Source organism: Sus scrofa, chromosome 17 (assembly GCF_000003025.6).
Source record: "Sus scrofa isolate TJ Tabasco breed Duroc chromosome 17, Sscrofa11.1, whole genome shotgun sequence".
In the NCBI taxonomy this organism is placed as follows: Eukaryota; Metazoa; Chordata; class Mammalia; order Artiodactyla; family Suidae; genus Sus; species Sus scrofa.
The window spans coordinates 35245141-35264908 of NC_010459.5; the positions used below are offsets into that span (position 1 = coordinate 35245141).

At 49.8% G+C, this 19768-nt stretch overlaps 1 protein-coding gene across 3 annotated transcripts in view; it reads left to right on the forward strand.

Annotated features, from left to right (window-relative positions):
- Window positions 3435-19768, forward strand: part of HM13 (histocompatibility minor 13) — a 39857-nt gene continuing 23523 nt past the window's right edge. For 2 of the 3 annotated variants that reach the window (XR_002339841.1, XM_021077342.1), the window contains exons 1-3: window positions 3451-3754; window positions 11600-11698; window positions 17436-17518. Coding sequence is in view for 2 of the 3 variants with exons in the window: in XM_021077342.1 (XP_020933001.1) it covers window positions 3572-3754; window positions 11600-11698; window positions 17436-17518 (365 nt within the window). In the remaining variant the exon portion in view is untranslated. Of the gene's footprint in view, window positions 3755-11599; window positions 11699-17435; window positions 17519-19768 lie in introns of all 3 variants that reach the window. The other variant, XM_021077341.1, reaches the window with a different exon arrangement.

Here is a 19768-nt window from a genome sequence, read left to right on the forward strand (position 1 = left end):
TTGCAGTTAGAAAGGATAAGCAATGAGGTAAAATAATGTTCATTACTTTAAAAATTAAAAAAAAACATGGGGTCACCCGGGTTCCTGAGGCAGGAATATACATCCTACAAATACAAAGGATCTCCTACACCAGCATTTCTCACACTAAATGTGCACTTCAGAGTTCCCTTGTGGCACAGCAGGTTGAGGATCCAGCAGTGCCACTGCAGCGGCTCAGATTGCTGCTGCGGCGCAGGTTCAGTCCCTGGCCTGAGGACGCCACATGCCTCAGTCGTGGTAAAAAAGAAAAAATGTGCATGGGGATTACCTGGCGTTCCAACAGGTCTGGGTAGGACCTGAGAATCTGCATTGCTTACAGGCTGTTGTTACTAGTCTGGGGATCATTTCTGAATAGCAAGGTCTTACAGAACCACCAAACCATTATCACACCCCAATAATCCATATTCAAATTTCCCTGTTTGTCTGAAATTTTTCTTTATAGCCTTTTTAAAAATGTTGTGATCCAGGATCCAATCAAGGCCAACACATGGCATTTGCTCTTCACCTCTCTTCAGTCTCCTTTCATCTACAACATGGATTTTTTTTTTCCTCTACATTGTTCCCAGACATTTGTGAAGTGCTCAGGCTAGTTGTCCTGGATTTTTCTGATGTTTTCTCATGAGTAGATGCAGGTTATACAAGTTTGGCAAGATGACTCCACCAGTGAAATGTCCACACATTGCATCACATCGAGTCATTTTGTCCCATCCCATTTGGTGATGCTAAGTTTGATTGCTTGGTTAAGGGAATGCAGATCACTGCATTATAAAGGGAAGTTGTTCCTTTTATAATTAACAAATAATCTATGGGGTAAAAACTTTAAGACCGTGAGTATAATGTTTCTCAAAAAACTTTTCTCCCAATACATAGTTTTAGCATCCATTATGATCTTTATTTATGATTTTCAGAATTTTTTAAGATGCAATAGTGTGTGGGGTAAGGCACATGTAAGAAAAAAAACTGGGAGTTTTCTTCGGGCTCAGTGGGTCACTGCAGTGGCTTGAGTGACTGCTGTGACGTGAGTTCAGTTGCCGGCCCAGGAACTTCCACACATGCAGTGGGTGCAGCCCAAACGAAAAAATTGGGAAATCTAAAATCCACTCACAGTGACTGAATAGTCATAAGTGAAAAGGGGTGGATCGAGGTCTGCATCTTTCTTTGGAACAAGTATTTAGTAATTTAACTACCCCAGCTTCTAAACAGGCTCCATTCTTTCTTTTTTCTTTTTTTTTTTTTTTTTTTTTTTGTCTTTTTTGCTATTTCTTGGGCCGCTGCTGCAGCATATGGAGGTTCCCAGGCTAGGGGTCGAATCGGAGCTGTAGCCACCAGCCTATGCCAGAGCCACAGCAACATGGGATCCGAGCCGTGTCTGCAACCTACACCACAGCTCACGGCAACGCCGGATTGATAACCCACCGAGCAAGGGCAGGGACCGAACCCGCAACCTCATGGTTCCTAGTCGGATTTGTTAACCACTGCACCACGATGGGAACTCCAGGCTCCATTCTTGACCTCAGCTCAGATCTCCTCTGGGAAAGTAATACCACACAGGAGGCTTCAAAGATAAAGCCTTGGGGCACCATCCCCCTCAGCCCTCCCCTCAGCCCTGTCTATGGAGAATAGCAAGACAGGTTGGCTCCAAGCCAGAAAGCCAACGTTCCAGAAGCCTTGATAAGGGCCTTTCTGAACTTGAGTCGACCCCTCGGTTCCCTGGGTCATATTCACAGTCTCCCACGAGTGTAAAGAGAGATGGCCTGATCTGCCCCGGGCCAAACTAAATCAAGCGCTCAGCCTAGCACGAAGCGGGAGTGTCTCTGATTTCCAATTGTATGCTCTCAGATGAGAGGCTCAGAGCCATGAGGCCCAGCTGCTGGGCAAATCCTCTGGCCTGAATTATTGATGGATGAATTCATCAGGCACACTGCCTTCACCCATCCACTCAGGTCATGCCCAGCTTACTGAAAAACAGAGGCTAAAATTGTATCCCATCTTCCCAGAACTAAATTACTTTGGCCCAAACTCCTTAGTCTTCAGTGTAGCTGGAATATTAGAAAGAATAGAAGCTTTGGCTTTCTGCAGACCTGAATTCAAATCTCTCCTCTTCCTCTGCTGGATCATATGACCTGGCTGGCTAGTTTACCTCTGTGAGGTTGTTTCCTCATCTGCAAAATAGGACAAATCATATCTTACTAGTGTTGCTGAGATCAAAGAAAACACACATAAAGGTACTAGTGCCCTCTCTGGCATTAACTAGACAGACAACTCTATCATCAAACTTTTAAAGGCAAACTTCTTGCCTTTGTCTCCTCTCACCATGAACCCTATACTCCAACCTCACCGCACCACCTACCCAGCTTGAACCAGGCCATGTGATTTTATACTGTCTGTGTCACTTATCAACTTATTGCCTCTCTGCTCTAAATCCACTCTCCTTGCCGCCTCTGAAATAATGGAGCTGGACCTTGTAAATATTTCTCCTCTGCCAGCTGATATATGTTAAGCCTTTTCAGTAGAGGGACGCTGGAGGAGAATGAATCTTCCCTTCGTGTTCCAGATTGGCCCACTTCCTGGGTTCCTGGAGAGAACATTTATTTTCCACTACTTGGCCCAAAGTTTCTCCAGTGCTAGGTGCCTGCAGGGTGCCATATACTTTCTCCAGCGCTTAACCTAGGGCATCAGTAGCAGAGCCAGGAGCCCCAGACTTGTGAGACTGCCCCTAAGTCGCTCACACTCTCTCCTCACTCCTGGACATACATACACTGGGAGCGACATGGGGCTGGCCATCTAAAGTGCCAACCACCTGAACTTTGTCCTCTGGAACTGGCTGTCAGGTCCTGGCCCAACCCATGTACAAAATTGCACTAGGTTCCTAGAAAGGTAGGTCTCTCTAAATTATCTCCATTAAAATGCTATGTAGCATAAAACTACCTACTAACATCCTCTAGACTTGACTTTATCCATTTTATTTATTGTTCTCCCAACACCCCCTCCCACCACACTAAAAATCCAAACTTCCTGAGAGCAGGGATGGACTTTTGTCTCTACTGTTTCCTTCTGTGTCTCCTGAGCCTAGACAGTGCCTGCATATAACGGGATACTTAAATACTTAAGGAATGAGGAAATGATTAAATATTGGATGGATGCATGCATGAGCGAACGAATTCTTAGTTATTAGGATCTGCGGGGAGTGGGACAGCCTGAAATTAAAGAGGTCGACTGGGACTGGGGCACAGGTTCCTCCAGCCTCCGGCGGGATGAATGTCCGCCCACCCACTGCTGTAGTTCAGGGCTCCTTCCCCCAGCCACCATGTTGCTTAGCAACCGGCCGCCTAGTCCTCCGCCACCGCTAGAGGGCGCGCGGGCGGGGAGACGTGAGCGCGCGCGCGTGCGCGGCGCGGGCCGGCGCGGAAGGCACGTCACTTCCTGTTTCTTTAGGGGAACGTGGCTTTCCCTACAGCGTCCGTCTTCCCGTCTGCGTCTCTGCTGCGGCCGTCCGCGGGTGCTGGAGTCGGACCTCGAAGGCAGCCTCGCCATGGACTCGGCCCTCAGCGACCCGCATAATGACAGTGCCGAGGCAGGCGGCCCAACCAATGGCACGACGCGGCCGCCTTCTACACCTGAGGGCATCGCGCTGGCCTACGGCAGCCTCCTGCTCATGGCGCTGCTGCCCATCTTCTTCGGCGCCCTGCGCTCGGTGCGCTGCGCTCGCGGCAAGGTAGGGTCAGCGGCAAAACCGGGCACTGTCCACCTCCCACCCGGACACGGCTGTCACGGACCCTACCTCCTCCCACCCTAGCCGGGACAGACACCTCCTCTCCCCAGACACTGACCCTCACCCCAGCATTGCTCACCACCGTTTCCCCATCTCCCCCTAGCCCCACGTCCCTGGGGCCTTAGGTGCACCAGGATCTAGGCACTGATCCACGAACCGCGTACTGACACCTTCCTTAAATAGAGAGTGGTACCCCCTCATTGGTGCTTTGACACATGTTTCCCTCTGCATCGTGCTGGAAGCACCATCGGCAGACCCTCACACTATGATTTGGTCACTAATTATTCTGAGACTGCTGGACCTAGCCAGACCAGCCCTACCCTCCGCTTTGGCTGCTCATCCCATCTGGAACAGTCACCTCATCCCAAGTTCTAGGTCCGTCCCCATCTGGAGCACTGGTCCTGACACATTCTGAATGGTACAGTCTCCTGTCATTCCTCTGCCTACCCCAGGGCAAATTCTTACATCCAGACTCATCCTTAGACTCTGACACCTGTCCAGTTGGAATCTCTGACCTGTACCATGCTTTCCTAGAAGCTTCAGATCAGGCCCTTACCCCACCTCAAAAAAATTAGCACAGAAATATAGGCCCAGCTCAGGTCCCGGTTTTTTGCGTCACTTTCTGGAACCAGTTCCACTCAGCCAGCTTCTCAGAACCTGTACCTGGGTGCCTCTCTTTTTAACCAGGCATATTCCCCTTAGTTTGCTGGCTTCCTCTTCCTGACTACCAACCAATCTCAGACCTGTCCTAGCCTGAGTCCAGACCCTATTCTTAGCTCCTACCTCTGTGCCCAGCCCAGACCCTGACCATACCTCAAAGGAGCTCTTTTCCTCATTCCCATTAAAACAGTAGTCCCCCCACCAAATTGGGCTTACCTGCTGAGTAACTGAGCTGCTGTTGCCTCTGTCGTGAGACTGGGCCAGACCCCATCCCCGACCTTCAGCATCTTCACCATCGGTCCCTTTGGATACCAAAGAGAACCCCAGGACTGTCCACCTTCTGACTTCCTCCCACCCTTCTTCCCTATATTAAGCCCTTTCTACCCCATTGCACCAGTGGCTTCTCACTTCCTGGCAGTCTCTCCCATCGTCCTCCACCACCACCTCCTGATCTGCAGCTCCCTGCTGCTCCTCCCCCACCCCAAACCTGAAATTGAACCTAAGCAGAAACCAGCTTAACCCAAAGAGGGCAGATCCACAAAGTACCTACCGCTTTTGAAACTGCTCAAGCCTGGGTTCTCGAAACATTACCCAACTGGAGCAGTGGCTAAGGGCTGCCGCCTCCCTTTCCCAAGATCAGAGGACTTGCTGCTGGTTCCCTCTGTGGTCAGATGCAAAGGGGATTGGTCAGGCAGGGCTTAGGTGGCCCCATTTGCCTTACTGTTCAGCCTCTTCTAAGCAGAGGTCAGGCATTTTCAGCCTCCCTGCTGTACTTTTTGGGCAGACACTTGGTGCAGGGGTAGTTCTGAAATAGCCCAAGACAAAGGAGGTGAAAGGCAGCAGGGTGGGAGCTGAGCACTTGATGTGAAAGTCTCTCCAGACTTTCTGAGGCATTCTCCTTGGTACCTTCTGCACGTGGACCACTAATCTCTTCAGAAATCACCTTCAGATAACAGAATTTCCTGAAGCCGCACCATTTTCCAGGATGGAGGGGTGCTGCAAGGATGAGTGGGCCAGAGCCCTGTCACCAAGGAGTTCGGGTGTCTGGATGAGGGAGAAATAACTAGATCTGTGATCGTGGTACAGGTAGTGCTGTAGGGTTCGGGGAAAAAGGTTGAGCATACCTGGGGCAGGGAAAGGCGGCTGTGTGCTGGAGTTGGGCTTGAACCTTGATTTAGAAGCAGGATTTCAACCAGAAGACCTGCTACACAGAGGAAACCAGGGAAGCAGGTTTAGGAGATGAGGGAAGGCCTGGGATGGCTAGAGCAGAGGGTAGGGATAGGAGAGAGCTTTCAAGCCTCTGTAGCATCTCAGTACCTCTCTCCAGCATCTCCTGCAGGACAGGGGACTGGAAGACTTGTGTGTGGAATTGCAGACAGCCTGACCTTCATTAGCCTCCCACCACCGGGAACTAAGATATTCTAAAGTTTACAGAACTCATGTCGCAACAGAAGAAAGGGTGGGGGAAAAAACTGTAACTGCAATGTATACATCTAAGGATGACCTGACCCCCTTGCTGTACAGTGGGAAAATAATAAAATAAATAAATAAATAAATAAAGTTTACAGAGCCCTTACCCTCTGATTCTCTAGCAATCGAGTGAGTCAGACAGCCAGTTTTATTATCCCCATTGTACAGAGGAAACTGAGAATCACAGAAATGACTTCTCTGCCAATTAGGCAGAACCACGTGTCCCTGGTCCTGGTCAGGGGCTCGCTTCCTGATGCAGGTGCCTCTAAAAACTCACACAAATGGCATTTTGCCCTGGAGGGGAGGCTGGCCAAACTACTCCCTTTTTCTACCCTGAGTCATGTTTCTCTGATCATTTGGCAAGGAGAAAGAAAAGTTAGCTTGGGGGCCCAAGGGGTTTGATTTCCCACTAGTGTTAGACCCCTGCAGCCAGCTGAGAGAGGACATGCGAGGACAGAAGGCTCCCTAGGGCCAAGTTGTCCATGAGAGGCAGGGCGAGTTGTGAAATCATGGCAGGAGAAGGTGGAGTGTCCAGGAGTGTGTTGGGAAGAAGTAGCCACGGGCGGAGCAGTGTGAGAGCAGTGCCCATCCCTGTTGGGGACCTGTGTTCGCAGAAGCGGGCAAATCCCAGCCCAAGCAAGAGCTGCTCATCAGAGTGCTTCAGAGGCCTTTGGCTGTAACTTAGAGGAGCCCCTCAGCCAGCTGGACTGGGCTCCTGGGCTGGGTACCAGGGGTGCTGGGCCAAGAAGGTCCAAGCCCTGCCCTCACAGAGCTCGGTCACCAAGGAGAGACAGCTGTGTGACCAGCCAACTGAACTGAATTCTAATGTGCCTGCTAAAGGATCTAGCCAGGGTGGGTGAGAGTCCAGAGGCAGGACAGGAGAGAGAGGTGTGGGACCACGGGTGTGTCAGGGAGGCAGTGAGCAGTTTGATGTGCGCCCAATACAGATGCTCGGGTGCTTCAACAAGAAGATGCTCTGGGAGCCTGCAGCCTTTCTGAGCTATAGAATCCTGAAAGCGACACAGCCGTTAATCTTCATAGTTACTGCATATGTGCCTTTAAAAACTCAAGCAGTGCAGAACTGGAAGGGAAAAGCACCACTTCCTTGGAAGTAACCCAGTTAGCTCCTTGGTGTGTGATCTTCCAGGCCTTTTTCGATGTATATACCAACATGTATGTTCCTCTGTGTGTGTGTGTGTGTATACATAAATTTGTTTTTATAAAAATGAGACTGCAGTATATGTTGCTCTGACGCTTAATTTTTTTCTTTAACAATGTGTCTTGGAGTTCCCTGGTGGCATAGCACGTTAAGGATCTGGTGTTGTCGCTGCTGTGGCATGGGTTCTATCCCTGGCCCAGTAACTTCTGCATGCCTCAGACATGGCCAAAAAATATATATGTGTCTTGGTCATTTTTCTATGTCAGTACATGTAAATGTACATCCTTGTTTTATGGCAGAGAAGGTGGGTAACTCACACCCATGGTGCCACATTCCAAAGGAGTAGAGTGAAGTCTCCCTCCTACCCCAGCTGCCCTCCCCAAGAGGCAGCCACTGTACCTATTTATTGGATATCTATCGAGAGCTTCTGTGCCTTTACAAATAAATAAGCGTATACTCCCTCCCATTTTTGCTGTATAAATAGCATTGTTATTGTTATATATACACTCTTGTATGCAGTTATATAAACATTCTTTTGCCCTTTGCCTTTTTCACCACTTCTCTGTTGGAGACTAGGTCAGCACACTGGAGCAGTTGTGTTCTTAACAGCTGTACGGTGTTCACCTGTGCCCTACAGCCATGATTTTCAAAATATAATCCCTGGAGCAGCGGCATCAGCTTCACCTGGGAACTTGTTAGCACCGCAAACCTGTTCACAGACCGGTTTGGATACGCGCTCAAGGATGAGGACCCCTGGTTTAGGATCCTCCGCTGGCCGGCGGGGTAGTGTCAGTCTTCTGCTATCGCAGGCCAAATTCATCTCCTTGTGTATTTGTTACTTGATGCTTTTCTGTGTATTTGTAGGATAAATCCCTTGGAATTGGTTTGCTGGGTCAAAGGCTCTGTGCGTGTTTGATGTATAGATTTTTACCGAATTATCCACTACAGAGGTTGCACCAGTTTCAACTCCCACCTGCAGTGACCTCAATTCTAGTTTAATGGCCGCTGGGTAGTCCATTCCCTGGAGGCTTCTGAGCTGATGTGTGAGATGATCATGTTTCAGGAAGAGCTCCTGGCAGAGGAGGTGACAGGTGGGAAGGAGGCAGGTGAGGTGGTGCTGGTGAAAACTGGGGCAGGAAGTTCAGGAAATGCCCAGGTGAATGCCCGTGGTAGTGAGGAGAGGAGACCCTGGGCTTTCCAGCTAGAGCAGCAGAAACAGCATGGTCCACGAGTCCCAGATCCTTATTAGGGGGTGACCTGAAAGTAGAACTTGCAGAGCTGGGGCCGAGCCAGTGACTTGAAGCTGGCAGCTGTTTCCCCCACTGCTTTTGCTTCCAGCATGTAACTACCAAGATTCTGTTGCCTTCAGGATTCCTTTCCTCAGAGACGTCACAGGCTCCCTGAGCATCTTGTCACTGCTTTCCAGAAGAAATTTCCTTTTTTGTTGTCTTTTTTTTTTTTTTTGTCTTTTTGTCTTTTCTAGGGCCGCACCCTCGGCACATGGAGGTTCCCAGGCTAGGGGTTGATTCGGAGCTGTAGCCACCGTCCTACGCCAGGGCCACAGCAACACGGGATCCGAGCCTCGTCTGAGACCTACACCACGGCTCACGGCAACACCGGATCCTTAACCCACTGAGCGAGGCCAGGGATCAAACCCGCAACCTCATGGTTCCTAGTTGGATTCATTAACCACTGAGCCACGACGGGAACTCCCAGAAGAAATTTCTAGATAGGAAAAGTAGAGGGTATTTAGAAGGTAAGAACTGAGAGTTTAGGCTCTGGGACCTGACTGCCTCAGTGTGAATCCTGGCTCTGTCATTTGCAAGCTGTGTGACCTTAAAGCAAGTTACATCACCTCCCTGAGCCTCCGTTTCCTATCTGTGAAGTAGACCTATTAAAAGTACCTGCTTCCTGGGGTTATTCTGAGGATAAAGTCTTGTAAAGTGGCTAGAACAGTGCTTGGCACCCAGAAAGCTCTCAGCAAGTGTTATCCTCTTCTCTGTCATTGTCAGTCAGACTTCAAGCCTCCCATCCAGATTCAACAGTGCAGCCTGGGATATTTCTGAACATCACCCACAGAGAGGCCAGATTCCTCTGTATGGCAGGGCATCTGTCCACCCTTGATCTGCCATCAAATAATATTCAGGCTCTTCCCACCTGGGATCCTGGGCTGAATTTAAATGAATATGTGGAAATGAGCCGTAACACTGGTTTGTAGGTAAAGCCAGAGTCCGTGAACGCTTTCACACCACGTGCTCTGCATCTGCAGGTCCCTCTGCCTGGTAAGTGCTTCCCTTCTTTATACACCAAAAAAACCTCACCTAGCATTTATCTGGCTCCTGCTGCATACCAGACCTTGTGCTTGGTCTTCAAGACCTTGCGTAAGTGATATCTGCTCTAACCACCTCTGACAGTCCCTGACTTCCTTGCAAAAGAAGTATCCTGTCTGCGTTCTCATGATTCTCTTGTACATAAGGCAAGTAGTTTATACAACTTGTGGGAAGCTCAGGGCACAACACTAAGTATTTCCAATGCAGTAATCATCAAATCCTGACAACCTGTCTTACCTCTGAGAAAGTCAAGGCTTTGAGAGAGAAAATAACTTTCCCAAAGTCCTGCAGTTGGGAAGAAACTGCCGGGGGTGCAACTGGGCTTGCTGACATCAGAGCCCCCCCACCCACCTACCATTGGCACTCATGCTTGTGTCAAGGCAGTGTGCGTGTCTTTGTCAGGGCTCACACTGTATCGTGATATTCTGAGTACCTGTCATGGTCTTGGCTACCTACCTGTGAACTCTCTGAGGTCAGCAGCTAGGGGGGGGTTTTGAGCCCATCCTGCTGCTACCTGGGACGTATATTGACTTTGCAGAGGTACACGGAGCAGGCGAGAAGTTTGCCAAGCCTCACAGCACAGTGCTGCTGAAAGCAGAAACCAAGGGCTAGGAGAGAAGCAGGAAGGAAGCCGACCCTGCCTCTCTGGGTCGGTGTTGCTCACCCGCCCCATTCCCACTCCCAGCAAAGCTGCCTGGGCCCTCCAGAGGGCAGGGTCTCCCTTTTGGTCTTGGGCCTGGGCTGCCTCGCCGTGCATAAGTTGGGGTTTGGTTAAGGGCCTCCCACCTCGCCTCTCCCTGATAATCACAGCTTCCCAGGCACGGTACTTTCCAGTTTGCCGGCCTCTTTGGCATCCCGTGCTTTAGTTTAAGCCTCTTGGCCCTTTCAGAGATAAGTAAAGCTAGAGATTGTCATCCTGGTTGATGAGTGAACTGAGGCCCAGAGAGCAAACAATTCTCAGTCACCCAGCAAGCCCTTAAGAGAGCGCTACCTTGGATGACTGCCACGGCTGTGCATTAGATGCATCAGTATTAGTAACATTTGCTGGGTCCTTGAGGACTGAGGATTTTGCCTACCACAGAGCAAGTACTGAGAGCATCATGGTCCTGAAAGCTTTTTTTCTTTTTCTTCCTTTTTTTTTTTTGGCCACACCCACAGCATGTAGAAGTTCCCAGGCCAGGGATCAGACCTGTACCATAGCAGCATCCCAAGTCACTGCAGTGACAACACCAGATCCTTAACTTGCTGGCCACAAGGGAACTGCCCTGAAAGCTTTTGACTGGTGTTTTTTAATATAAATTTAAACCAGAGTTATACTGTTATTGATGGGTTTTCATTAGACAGTCTTTCGGCATGAGTTCTGTGAAGCTGATTTAATTTCTTATGTTGTACTATTACTCCAGTTCCAATTTTTTTCCCTTTTGATAATACTGAAGTGATTTTGATTGCATTCAGTTCTTTTTCATGTAAATATTTACCCTCCCTTAGCTCTTTACCCAGCTTGCCTTTTTGCCAGCTGTAGCATCTGCCATTGTGGATTTCGCTGTGGCTTTCACTCTGACCAGATTCAGTTTTCCAGTCAGATTCTTTGAGTTTGAGTTTTGTCATGGTTTGCTTCTCCTTGCAGTTGGCATCTTCCTACGATAGATTTTAGCCATTGCTAGTTTTGTGTATTGCTGGTTTATTTCCACTCGTAATAGTCACTGCCTACTGGATGAAAGATTGACCGTACTTACCTCTTAGCTAATCCATAAGAAAACTAACTGGAAATAGTCTTTGTAAGGTCTAGGACCATACTACTGTCACCAGTGTCCTCTTTCAGTTATCACGTAGCCACTGCTTCTGCCCTTCTATCCACATACACTGCGTGTGTACTGGGTCCTGCCTGGACTGCTTCTGTCGAGGTCTAGATCTCCTCAATAGCAAAACAGCAGGAACCGAGCATCCTGCCAGCCCAGGGGTGGGTGGGCAGCAGCCCTGGTCAAGGGAACGGCACTAACAAAACCTTGCCTCAAGAAAACATGGGGGACCACTGAGGCACCTCAGTGACCGGGCAGAAGGGGAAGGAGACGAACAAGCTGTTGGGGCACCAAACTGCCACCAGCTTCCAGCCCTTGGAGGCGAGACCCACTCCCCCTGCTCAGCAGGTGCCTCTCTTCTCTCGTGTAGAACGCCTCGGACATGCCCGAGACCATCACCAGCCGGGACGCCGCCCGCTTCCCCATCATCGCCAGCTGCACGCTCTTGGGGCTCTACCTCTTTTTCAAAGTAAGTCCTTTGTCACCCATGTGTCATTTGGTTTAAATAACTTTATTTTGTTATGTTTCATTTTTCCCATCACAGGAGACATGCATGTTCATTTATAGAAAATATGAAGATCAGGAAAAATAATACTTCGAGCCTAGACCCCTACCCAGAGTCCCCCCACCCCCGCCCCCCCGCAGTTGGTGTCGGGGACTCCTTCCCACCAGTCTTCATTTCCCTTCTCCGTGGAGCTTTTTGTTTTGCTGTTGTGACACCAGTTTGGTTTCATTGTGTCGGGGTGGGGTATAGCTTGTGTCTCTCGGACATACCTCTATCATACTAATTGCCTTTTTTTTTTTTTAATTTATCGAGGTTTATTTTCCCAATAAAAGTTACACAGGCTCAGTGTTGAAAACCTGGAAAACACAGAAAAGTAAAAAGGGGAAAACAGCAGCCATCCAAAACCCCCCTGCCAGAGACAGTCAAAGAGTCCCTTTTGAGGTGTGTCCTTCCTCTGCTTTTCCCTGTGCATGGTTCCTCCGTAGCTGTGACCACGTGCTGTATTCAGTCCTGTAGCTGCTTTGTTCACTCACATTAATAACATCATAAGCATTTTTTCATGTTATTGCAAGCTCTGAAACTTTTTTAAAACATGGGGAGTTCTATCATGGCTCAGTGGTTAATGAATCTGACTAGGGACCATGAGGTTGTGGGTTCAATCCCTGGCCTCGCTCAGTGGGTTAAGGACCCAGCGTTGCCGTGAGCTGTGGTGTAGGTCGCAGACGCGGCTCATATCCCACGTTGCTGTGGCTGTGGCGTAGGCTGGCGGCTACAGCTCCAATTAGACCCCTAGCCTAGGAACCTCCATATGCCGAGGGTGCGGCCCTAGAAAAGACGCGCGCGCGCGCGCGCACACACACAAAATATATATATGACATGTACTAGTTATAAAAGTAGTATATACAGAAAACTTGGGGGGGGGAATATACCGAGGTAATTAATCACTATTAACATTTTAGCATATCTCCTTTCAAACTTTTTGTAAGCATATTTTTAACCTAATTATAATCATTTTTTAACTGGAATTTTTTTAATAATACATCACAGGCACTTTTTTCTTGGCCATTGAAAATTCCTCAAGGATAACTTCTAATTTACATTTTAAAAATACATGTACATAGTTTTATTTTTTTTTTCAATCTAAGGGAAGGTGCAAATGAGCTATAATCCTCTCCCCAATTTAGATTCTTATGAATCATTCTATTATGCATAGATCTATGTTATGTAAAAATTTTAAAACAAATATAGCAAAGAGTTCTCTTTTGGCACAGCAGGTTAAGACCCAGCGTTGTCACTGCAGTGGCTCGAGTCACTGCTGTGGCACAGGTTATCCCTGGTCTGGGAGTTTCCACATGCCATAGGTGCAGCCAAAAAATAAATATGTATATATACATATATAGTTGTTACCAGGGAGATTTATATTTGTACCCTGACGGGCATTCAGTAGTGTATGGTCACAGCGCTTCTGCCATGAACATCTTTAGGTACAGATCTTGGCACAATCACATTTTTTCAAGTGTATCTGCAGTAGGATCACCAGCTCAAACAGCATCTCCATTTGTAATCAGAGCAGATATTGCCAAATCCCTCCAAAAAGATTATACCAATTTACATTCCCTGTAACAGTTGCAAGTGTGCTGGCTTCCTTGTATTCCCACCTACACTGAGTAGCATCCAAGTTCTCTATTTTTACCAGTCTGAGTGAGCCAGAAACATTAATGCCTGTTTCTTGTTCTGTCATTCTTTCATTATTGGATCAGAACTATTCTTTTTGTTTGTCTGTCTTTTTAGGGCCACACCCTCGGCATATGGAGGTTCCCAGGCTGGGGTTCCAATCAGAGCTGTAACCACTGGCCTACACCACAGCTCACGGCAACGCTGGATCCTTAACCCACTGAGTGAGGCCAGGGATTGAACCTGAAACCTCGTGGTTCCTAGTCAGATTCATTTCCGCTGCACCATGACGGGAACTCCCAGAACTATTCTTTTTAACGATTTCAGAATATCCCCACAAGCAGATGCACTGTGACTGGCTTACTGCATCCCCCTCACTTTAAAGAAAACATTGTTCTGATTTTTTTCCTTTTTACGGCCTCACCTGCGGCTTATGGAGGTTTCCAGGCTAGGGGTCAAATGGGAGCTACAGCTGCTGGTCTGTGCCACAGCCACAGCAACATGTGATCCAAACCCCATCTGCGACCCACACCATAGCTTGCAGCAATGCCAGATCCTTAACCCATTAAGCCAGGCCAGGGATCGAACCCACATCCTCACAGGCACTATGTCGGGTTCTTAACTCTCTGAGCCACAGCAGGAACTCTCCTGATTTTTACTCTTGCAAGTATTAGCTATTCGCTGATTTTTTTCTTTTTTTTCCTGGACGTCAGGAGAAGAGTTGATTTTATCAAATGCTTTGGTTCATAGCATACCATCACCAGCTCATGCCAGGCCCCCCTCGTTTTTTTTTACCTCCCTTCACCCTGATGCCCACCTCCATTTCCCACCTTCATTTCCCTCTCTGCCAGAGGTACATGCCTTAATGTGTTTGATTTGTGTCCTCGGATGTGTGTGTCTCCTTATAAAATATATAGTGTTGGTGTATCTGTGTGTCTGTTTAGTGAGAGTCTAGTTTTCTTAAATAGAACTGTGTTCCTTTTCCTCTCCCCTGTACTTTTGAGATCTCTCTGTGGTTCTGGGTACATCTAGCCCATTGTCTCTGACTTGGTTTCCAGCAGATACTTCTCAAGTGTCTGCTGTGCTAGGTACTAGGAATATTCAGGCCCTTGCCTCAGGATCCTCTAACATTTTTAGTATTTAGGATTCTTTCCTTAGGCTAGATTCCCCAGAAAGGAATTGCTGGCAGCAGAGGGTGTGAACGTATTTATTTAAGGCCCCGGATGCCTGTTGCTCAGCCTGTCCTCCTCTCCAAGCAGGTAAGCCCCAGCCTGCCTTGTGCCAGAGGACATAGCCTGCCTGCTCCCCAAGTCACCAGAGTGTCCACATCGAGATTCCGAAAGGCGGCTGCCTGGATAGCACCAGCCACCAGGTTCCTACCAAACTCAAGACTGGCCACTGGTTGGGGGTTGGCTTATCAGTGGCTCTCGCTCAGCCCTTCTCCTCCTCTCCTGGTTGGGACACTGGAAATCATAAAATTTGCCTTCTCCCACCACATTTAAACCTCATTGCTTTGAGACAGCTTATAAAGATGAAATCCAACAGCAAAGAAAAATGAAGGAAGAGACAGGGGTAAAGGAGGAAAAAAAACTTGGAAAAAACAGTGAAGCTTTGGACCATACCCAGACCCCAGGCGCTAAACACTTGTGTTCCCACCAGAAGCGCCTCTGACCTTCTAGCAGCCAAAGTACAAGGAAAGCAAGACGTGGTACACAATCCACTGTCCAACAGTCAGGCTGACCAAAAGCTCAAAGGTGTGGCCAGAGAAAAGTGTGTCCCCAGGGCCCACGGTGAAAGAAGGCCGTGTGAGAGCGTGGCACATCCTGACGACTAAAACACCATCCGTGCGCCTAGGCTGCTCGGAGCAGTCACACCACGGCCACGGATTGTGTTCATCCATTCAGTCATTCTACAAACATGTATCAAGAGCCCGCTTCTCACCAGGTCCTGTGCTGGCTGCGGAGGACACCACAGTGAGAAAAACAGCTGGCCCATCCCAGCCCTCCAGGAGCTTCTTGTTGCAAGACAGACCCTGATCAGGCGCTCACATAGATAGGAAGTTGCGGTCCTAGGAAGTGCTGGGAAGGCGAGGTCTGTAGCGCCAGGAAAGCACAGAAGTGTCTGTTCCTGCGCAAGCCCCCCCTCAGACAGCAGCACCTCATCCCCTCGCTGCTCAGCCGAAAACTGGGCGTGTTCCTCCCTCGTCTCCACACTCAGCCAGCCCTGGGCACTGCCCGCATCTCCAGCTCCAGGACACACCTGGAACCTGAGCCCCGCTCATCACGTCCCTTCTCCCCCAGCCCATTGTGGATGCAGTGTCCCCTCACTGGGCTGTCTGCTGGACAGCCGACTTCACACGGCAGCAGAGGGGTCCTCTCGGGCCTTCAGATCAGGTCACAGCCTTGTCCTTAGCCCTGCAGTACCAGCCTGTCTCACCCAGACAAATCTCATGCCTGTTTGACATCACTGCACAGTCTCCCTCCCGCCTTCCCAGCCTCACCTCCTGACACTCCTTCCTTCCTCAGCTGCAGGCCCACAGGCCCTCGCTGTTCCCCGCACACATAAGCACGTACCCACCTCAGGACCTTTGCCCTTGCCCTTCCATCCACCTCAAAGGCCCTTCCCCCAGACATCCTCACAACTGCTTCCTGGCTTCACTAAGGGCCCTGCTCCTGAATGAAGCGGGTGTCCCATCGGGAGGCTTTCCCAGGCCACCCTTCTGACACGGAGCTCCCCCACCCCTCCTCGCCCTGCTTTGCTTGACTTCTTAGCACCCATCTCCGCCTGACAGCGTGCTGCGTGTTCATCTTTTTTGAGATTCTCCCTCACTGGCGCATGAACTCCATGCGAGCAGGGACTTTTCTGCCTTATTCCTCAGTTCCAGTGCTGTGCACGATGCAGCCGCGCCTGGTAGACAGTAAACATGAGCTGAACGAACAAGGGACTGGGGTGTGGGCAGGGAGTCAAGTTGAAAAAAGCCGCTCAGAAACCTGGGTGTGAAGAGGAGAGGGTCCCGGGCATCACAGGGACATGTGCACAGGCTGCCCAGGGTGAGAATGTGGTACAGCAAGGCCACCATGGCCACCAGCACATAAAACGAGAAGGAGCGTAGCATGAGCCTCAGCTGAGAAGATGCACGGTGGTCGCCACACGGGCCATGAGAGGCCAAGGGGAGGGTATGGACCTTGAGCTTGCGAGGGCAGAGGGGAGTTGCTGAGGGGGTAGCAGGGGATCAAAGTGATCAGACAGGCTTGAAACAGATCTGAGAATAACCCTACCTGAGAGTGGCCAGTGACCCTGGGCCCCACACCACAGCACATCACCACCTCCCAGTTAGAGCCTCCCAGTGACAAACTAGAAAATGGTGCAGGGACCCTGGAGCCATGCGGCACAGCCTTCCCAGAGTCCAGCATCGGTAGCACGTGACCACTGGCTTTAGAGCGCTGTGAGAGAATGTTTCTCAGGTTCACCTGACAGGCCCAGGACCAAGACACAGCTGTCAGGGCCTGCTGTCCAAACTTGCAGCATCACTGTGGGCGGGGCAGCCCGCAGGGCAGAGATGTGGAGAAAGTGAAGCCAGGCACAGATGACTCGTAACTGGCGTGCTCCGAGTCTTGGTGGCCACTCTAGGGGGCCCCCTAGATTTTTGAGCAGAGAGAAGGAAGCTTGGAAGAGTGTGTTCTGAGGTCAGGTGACTCCCTTGGGACTCTGAACTTCGGACTGCCCTCCCCCGTGATTCCCACGCAGGACCCCGGGCACACACATAATACTGCCTGTCTCCAAATAATGGAGCCACCGGGTGCAAACCTACAGGCTCCTCGGGAGGTGCCTCTGAGGGCTTGGGGTTCCTTCCCTCCTTCCCATTGCCGCACAACTAGAAGGCCCCTAGGACCATTTGTGAGCCTTCCTGACACTACTCCCCAGCTCCAGAGGGTGAGACCACCTCCAGAAGAAAAGCGGGGACTTTGGTTTCTTTGTAGCCACCGGCCCCCCTGACTTCCTATTTCTCTTTATATTTCTGCCTCAGATATTCTCCCAGGAGTACATCAACCTCTTGCTGTCCATGTATTTCTTCGTGCTGGGAATCCTGGCCCTGTCCCACACCATCAGGTCAGAAGGCATCTCTGCAACATTTGAAGCAGCTTTCTCAGGAGCCGGTGCAGGGTCTCGGAGGAGAACATGACCTTTGGCACCATTCAGAGCCAGGTTTGAATCCTGGCTGTACAACCCAAGGGAGTCTTTCCCCTCTCACACAGGGTGCCCTAGAACAGGAACCGTAGCTTCTCTGGGCCACAGTTTCTCTACCAGGAATGATAAGAGTGTCCAGTCGATGTTTCCCACCACAGTTGTTGGGAAGGTTATGTGAACAGTAGTGTCATGGTAGTTGTCACAGTCCTGAGATGAGGGGTGCCAGTGCCACCTGCAGGCATTGTCCCTGCTGCACCATGCACTAAGTTGGGCTTCTTGGAGAGTGAGGCAGGACCCAGAGACATAAGCAGTGCAGGCCTTGGAATTTGACTACCTGACTTTGAATCCAGACTCTGCCACTTAATAGCCCTGTGGCTTTAAGCAAGTTACTTAATCTCTCTGGCCTCAATTCCTCGCCTGAGTGTGAAGGAAAGCGGTATTTCCTTCCTTATAAGTCATGTGGAAAACTTTTAGCACAGTATCTGGCACACAGTGTGGTCATTAACTGTTAACCATTGGTATTATTAGTGTTATCTGTAGCGTTTAATCCTGTGTTTCCTTGAGAAACTGAAGCTCAGAGAGGTTAAGATACTTGCTAGGACCCCACAGCTGATAAGAAGCAGAGCCAAGATTCAAACCTAGGTCTTTGTGGCCACAGAGCCCATCCTCTTTCCATTGCTACCCTGCTCAGATGATCACATGCTGTGTCAGTTCCCTGGGGATAAAGGATCCAGGCCAGTGGGCCCTGGGTGGGGCTGCTTACCAGACAGGCTTTGTGCCCCCAGCCCACCCCTCGCTCTTTCCACCGGGCCCCTTGGGCCAAGAACAATGGAGGGAGGTGGCCAGTAGACCGGGAAAAGCTTCCAGAAGGCAAGAACACAACTTGAACTCCGCTCCAATGGGTAGGAAACCTGGAAGAGTGTAGGAGGGAGAGTCCCAGCTGCAGCTGGAAGGTCTGTGCACATTGGAGGTGCAGCCAGGAGCTTCCCAGGGCAGTCAGAGCGAGAGCAGGACCCACACGGAAGACGTTGAGAGCCAGGGCGAGTTTGGCCTCATTCCTCTGGGCAGGACACTGGGAGTCAAGAGCGTGGGCCCTGGAACCAAGGCCCGGCTCTGCTGGCTTGATAATTTGTGCAGGTTACTTGAGCTCTCTGAGCATGTTTCTCCACTATGAAGTGGAGGCAGGGCGTGTAGCTCCGTGGGGGAGCGTGGAAAGGATCTGGTGAGCCACGTCTGTGACGAGCACACCAAGAGTGCGTCTGGCCCAAGTTCACACAGCCAGGACTCCAGCCCTGGTCTGTTGACTGAGTTCAGTGATGTCTTCAGCTGCATCTACCCTTCACCCATGAGACCTTGTTCTAGCCACCCTGGGAGCATTCTGGTCCAGCTCCCGTCCTAATAAGTAGAAACCCAGAGAACCCAACTTGGACCCAGCAAGATAGGAGCAAACCTCTCCTTTCCTGCAGAGTCACTTCCCCTGCTGGTTAGGATCCCCCCAGTTCTAGCCCATCCCCCCCAGCATCTCCGAGACCCTTGAGGCCCGGCTCTCCCCACAGGCCAGCCCCCAGCCCAGAGTGAATATATTTTGAACCCAGGGTATTTTTGACCATGTGCTGAGGAGTTGACTATTTCATTTTGTATCAACAATTCTACAAGAGATCACCACCCAGCTGCCCAGGCAGGGTATTTTGAACCTGTGTCATTTTGACACCAGAGACCTTTTTTAATTTTTAGAACAGGAGTTTCCTATTGTAGTGCAGCAGAAACGAAGCCAACTAGAGTCCATGAGGATCTGGATTCAGTCCCTGGCCTTGCTTAGTGGGTCAAGGATCTAGCATTGCCATGAGCTGTGGTGTAGGTCGCAGACGCAGGTCAGATCCCGCTTTGCTGTGGCTGTGGTATGGGCCAGCAGGTACAGCTCCAATTCGACCCCTAGCCTGAGAACTTCCTCGGGTAAGGCCCTAAAAAGCAAAAATAATAATAATACTAATAATTTTTAGAACAGTAACTGAGGAACATTGACCGTATTTCTAATGGATTAGCTAATAAACAGTTGTCTTTTAACCAATTCATAATTTTTACTGATAGAAATTATCAACAGAAAGTAGAACCAAAGCAATTAAAACCTCACGTGCTAAAATTTGTAAGTGACTGAAAATTAACAGAAGAAAC